Here is a 6,000-nt window from a genome sequence, read left to right on the forward strand (position 1 = left end):
TTGCCAATAAATTGGTCACTTCGCTGTGTCCAGAGGAACTTCAGAGCTATAGAGGCGACAGCGTGACATTCAAGCATTGTGCTCTGAAGAAACTATATGTGAAACAATGTTTGAAACTTGGATACACAGTGGAGAATTGGATGCAGAAGTCTCTATGAGAAGTGAGAAGTCCATTGAAAGTGCCATCCTCTGGGAAGGAGCGAGCCACAAACTCTTTAGAGCCAACTCTCAAACACTGGCTTCAGGTCAGTATTGCGCCAAAGTTTTTTAAAGCTCTGAGAGTGGTTTGGACTGAGATTTCTGATGATCTGGGAAGCAGCCCCTTCATGTTTCATGGCACGCTGGATGCCTCTATCTTACTGCCATGCATGCAAAGTGTTTTTTTCATTTCCAGAGATAGTGATCCACAGTGAATGCACAGTACGCGTGTCTTGAAAACATTACATCGGTTAGCCTACAAGGAGTAAAAAAAGATGAGTACCCAGTAGGGCTGACACAAGTGAAGCTTCACGACTTCCAAGCTTCTACTGTTACAGTGCTAATCAACGTCTAAGTCTGTATTTTAATACTTTTTTTTGGTTTTGGTTTTTTTGTGTGTTGGCCTCACAGAATAAGGGGCAAAAGACTGGTGAAGCATAAAAAATAATGCTCTTCAATGGCATTTAAATAGCCTAAAACCTGCACACATTAAAAATCAGGCGTGTGAAGGTGATACGTGAGGGAACATTTGTACTCCGTAAGGGAAACAGCTCAACATTGGCTCCCTGTAAATTTGACCTCTAACACTTGGGAGGCGTGGATGTAATAGACAGAGGCTGAAGTCTCCCCTCCTGTCCTTTCCCTCATTGGACTCATTATCACACAAATAGTAAAGTGTATAAGTTAATTAATGACCACAAGTTTGAAGAAAGTACAGCGTGCCCCCCATAACATGTTGATATATTAGACTGAGAAACATTACGGCTTTTAAATGATAATGATGATGATATATTAATAATAAAATGAGTTTTGCTTAAAGCTACTACATATTTTAACACAACTTTAACACAAACAACAAACTAAAGCATTAGTTATTCTATTGTTCACTGTTTGTTATTTTTTAGGTTTTATTTCAATTTTCATATGAAGTATGTCATGGTAAATGACGCTTTTCCTACAAGAGTGTTAGACAGTGATAAAAGTGTGTAACTGGTGTGTGTGAGCACTCCTCTTTGAAATGAAACAAAGGGCAAAGAACAAAGGGCAACTTTGTTGTTCAGCGGGAGTGTTCTGGTGTTCTGCCAAACCTCTTATCAGCACGTCTGCCTGTGAGAGTGTCTCACAATCCCTTTAGATTACTGGGCAAGAAGCACTTGGTATGAAGATTTTATCTCAACTTATTATGGATACCATTGCTTGCTAAAATAAATGCATAGTCATACTACAAAGTGTATACCTCACTAATGCCCTTAGTGCTACTTAAGTACACATACACACACATTGGCCTACCACTGTGGTCTCTGAGTGGGGAATGGGGATGGTTTAATGAGCCCTACACACTATAATTAACCCATACCTTACAGCAATCTGTACGAATGCTGCTACTGTTGAAATAACAGTACTTTAAAAGGGCTAAGGAAGGACAATGCAGGTTCAAAATCATTTTCTGTGTTGTCACAAAGCTGATGTGACAAAACCAAGGCAATCAGTCCCAGTTGTTTAGTTGTCAATTTGGAAAACTACAGTTGGCGTACAAATGTGAGCTCGTGACGAGGCAAGTTAAGTACATAACTTAGTGTTAAACTAGTCACAGACTAAAATAAGTTGCTGTGAGAGTCTTTTGAAAAGTTGTACGCAGAATAGATAATAACACTACTAACACAATAATAACACAGAAGGCATGTGGGTAATAAAACAGAGAATTTGGATGGCCAGATCTGCCATGGAATGCTCCTGTGTAGTGACCACAGCTTTTTACAGTCAGGCTCAATGGTGCCTTTGTGCAGCTGAGCCCAGCTGGCCATCCAGGGAAACCTCAGTCCTCAGTGCAGTCCCACATCTTCAGAAACACAGACGTTTGCACACAGACCACCTTTTTATTTTGGGATTTACACTGGGAAGGGCCTTAACGCAATTTTCAAGATCACTATAAGCATGCAAATCTGTAGTACACTCTGTTGACTCAACGTGCATCTCCGTTTATCATTGTGATTAAAAATCATTGTACCATGGTACGGGTATTCATTTTTAAACGTCTTACAGTTGCTACAAGTTTACAGTACCTTAAGTAAACAACAATTGGATTTGTGTTATCGTCTATTGTTAATCCCTGTATTAAACGAGATGTCAATCAATTTAAAAATAACAGCATGGCTGTGTTTTGGGTTGTGATTGAGGGCAAGGCCTTTGGTTTATATATGGAAGAAAAGGTGCCTAGTTTAACTATACACTATTGTTACATTTTGAAGACAAGCTTCGTACTTAAAAGAGCAGTTCACTCAAAAAATGATAATGTACTCATTGTCCCTCATGGAGATGGAGTCCACAAAATGTTCCTTTTGTTATCCATGTACACACACGTATGTCTTCAAATTAATTATTGAGTCAATGATTGCTTTTTAAAATAAAAATTGTTTGAGTGATTGTTTATCTTAATTCCAGTTATGGTTCATATAGTGTTTTAGCTGGTTAAGGTCCCCATTTAATTTTAAATAGTGCCCCCCTTTTCCATTCACTCAATCAATAATCAATTTTGAATCGAGAATCGATGAAGGAATCGAAAATCGATTCTTGATCGAATCGTGAAGCTCATGCCAAAGATTTCCAGCAGGGCTGCAACATTAACACACTGCTTCTTCATCTGATTCTGATGATGAAGTAAGAAACTCTTCTCTGTTGTTGTATTCATACTTTTACTTACTCACAGCAGCATGTATGTACTTCAGACTGAATGTACTGTCAGGGTTTTTATTGGTGAAATAAACTTTTAAAAACATAAGAAGACAAAACAAGAGAGGGGTAAGGAGAGGAACAGGCACTACAGCACGCGCGCGCGCGCGCGCACACACACACACACACACACACACACACACACACACACAGAGGCAGCAGTGATCCCACAGGCCGTATCAGATTACAATAACATACCCGGAGCCCCCACCCCCACCCCCCCGCCCTCCTCGGAGCATCGCGTGAGAGCAGCAGCCGACTCTCCAACTTGATTGTGATTAATGCGAGAGGGCAAGAGATCCATGCCAGATCCAGGCAGCACACTTTCTTAAGGTAGTCCGAAAAACACAAACCCGGAGGAGACCAGCAGCAACACAAAGCACGGGCACTACCGGGTACTGGCCCTTCAAACTTCTGCTTTCAGACATTAATAAAGTTGACATTTTGATTCTCTAACCTGATGTTATGACTCACGAATTCATTTTTTACTGCGCACTTCTCTGTAACTTAGATGAACACATAAAAGGACAGCCTGTTGGTGCGTTCACGGCACAATAAGAAACGTAAGCTGCTGCTAACTTTATCTCCAACTTTAACACGTAACGTCTACAGGTTGAAATCACACATACGTTCAGAATAACTACAATAAAACAGCAGCACGGACTCCTTAAACAGAAGAGTTTGTGACTTACTGTTTGACGACGGGCTTCTTCCTCTTCTTGTTAGCGTAAGACCCAGGGTGTCCCAACATGGTGTCACTTCGAGTAAAGCTTACAAACTTGACGTTAGGCTAAAGTACGTGTGGCTCGTTCACTCCTCCGCCACAGAGGCTTCCTCCATCAGCCGGTGTTCCGTCGTGTGTTGACTCGCTGAGTCAAACTTCCATGTTAACGAGCTCCGCGCAGGTCCGGTGCCGCGTTGACAACTCCCGTGGGCGGTCACTGTCACTGACCTTGAGGGTGAGACTGCGGCGGCCGACTGAGCACTGACTGCTGAGTTGCTCTGTGAGGGAGGAGGAAGGAGGGAAACTCACACAAGTTTGGCCCAGAATTCAGCCAGCGTCCAAACCCCCCCCACCTCTGGATCCGCACCGCAGCCTTAATGCTGTCAGTCAGAGTCACTGGAGTTTTCTGCTGTGTCTCGCACGGGGCGTTTACAGGAAATGTGTATGTACAGTGTGTCAGAGCTGTGTTTTAAGGTGGACTGGTTCACTGAGCATGAGCACTTCTGCTTCTGTCACATCCACAGTGGGATTTTTTTTTACTTGGTTGGGAAAATATGTTGTTTGGCTGAGAATGTCTGACCACAGGAGCAAATTAGATATGAAAGTCTCTCTGATATAACTATATATAACTATTTTTCCACTATATTAAAGTATGTCTTGTAATCATACATCATACTGTACAGTGCCAAGGTACTTTTTTTTTTTTTTATCTGTTGAGAATGTATAATGCTTACACAACCATGACAATTGATCTATGTAAACTAATAAAAGAGGGGATAATAAAAAAAACTTCAAACAATATTCAAGGAACTCTTAATAGATATAAAAGCCTTACTCAGCATGAGTACACATCAGCACTAGCTGGCACAGAGCTTCAAGCAAGACCTTGTCCAGTAAGTCAAAGTCTGGTCGGGTTGTTTTGATCCGAGCCATTTTCAATCATTAGCTAAAGAGGAGGCTGGCATCCCCCCTCAAATCGCCTGCTGATTATGAACACTGCTACAGATTTTATGCAGGGGTGTGTATGGGGTACTGTAAGTCAATAAGCTACATAGCAGTTGGGGCTTTTAACTCACAAACTATGCCCCTAGTTCATGCTACATACTTTTTTCCATGGCCAGATCTGTCACTCAAACCTCCATGAGTGATTTAGCAGCTGATTCCACAACAGTTGGCATTAATACGCAGCTGTCAGACACCAGATTTTGGACCCTGGCTGCATTATTTGCTCCCATTCAGCTTCGAGAGCGTCAGTGCTATCAGCCACTGCTGCCGGCTGATGTTTCCTCTCAGAGATGTCCAGTGGGCTTGAATCTCTTTCACACCAAACTGGAAAACTATTTCTATACACACATGGCTTTGTGCATAGGGGCATCATCATTATGTTGCACAGGAAAGGGCCTTCCCCAAACTGCTTCCACAACATTGTTAGACCACTATTGTCTAAACTTTCACTGTATGCTGCAGCAGTAAGACCTCCCTTTAAATCTATTAGAACTAAGGAGCCTAACTCAAACATATTTTATATTGTTACACTACCATTCAAAAGTTTGGGGTCACAGAAAAGCCCTATTTTTTTCTTTCTTTTAAGAAATACAGTTGCGGCATTATGATTTATGATTTAGGCTAATTTGAATGGCCTGTCTACATGTACAGAGGACCATTTTCAGCAACCATCACTGCTGTTGTCCAATGACACATTATGTTAGCTAATCCGAGTTTTTTGTGTTAAAAGACGAATCAATCATTAGTAAACTCTTGTGCAATTAAGTCAAACCTGTTGTGCTGATAAAGAAACAGTAAAATTGGTCTTCCTGAGGCTAACTGAGTATCTGGAACATCAGCATTTGCAGGTTTGATGATAGTCTCAAAATAGCTCTCAGGCTGTTCTTGTTTTGGGGAAATGAAAGTTTGTCCATGTGAAAAAATGACAAGTCACTGAAGGTCTCATGAATGAATGTCAATCATCTGCAAGGCTGTTATTGCTATGATGAATTATTATTTCAAGTAAAAATCACTATTTCTAACCTTGTCTAGACCCTTGTCAACCCCAAACTCCTGAGCAGTGGTATACATCTGTACTTTACTTTATTATCTGTTTATACCGTAGCCTCTCTTGGTGTCCACAAGAGTAGTAATTGGAAAATAGAGGGGTAAGAGGGATGTGAAATGAAAAGTGGAGTGATGAATATCAGGTGATTTAACTAAATTAAAGTTAATTTAATTAAAGTCATGAGAGTCATTTTTTATCATTTTGTCATTCAAAACACTTAAATGCCATATATCATTTGAAGAAATTGGCCTCAAGGGTGAAAGTACCAAAAAATAACTGGCCAAAATGGAAGTGA

The 6,000-nt window shown here is 40.9% G+C and overlaps 1 protein-coding gene across 1 annotated transcript in view; it reads right to left on the reverse strand.

Annotated features, from left to right (window-relative positions):
* The window catches only part of LOC141002805 (aryl hydrocarbon receptor-like), a 34,732-nt gene extending 30,636 nt beyond the window's left edge, over positions 1-4,096 (reverse strand). Inside the window, exon 1 of the mRNA XM_073474205.1 lies at positions 3,621-4,096. Coding sequence (XP_073330306.1) covers positions 3,621-3,679 — 59 coding nt within the window. The 5' untranslated portion in view covers positions 3,680-4,096. The remainder of the gene's footprint in view (positions 1-3,620) is intronic.
* Between the last annotated feature and the right edge of the window lie 1,904 nt (positions 4,097-6,000).

Source organism: Pagrus major, chromosome 9 (genome assembly GCF_040436345.1).
Source record: "Pagrus major chromosome 9, Pma_NU_1.0".
In the NCBI taxonomy this organism is placed as follows: domain Eukaryota; kingdom Metazoa; phylum Chordata; class Actinopteri; order Spariformes; family Sparidae; genus Pagrus; species Pagrus major.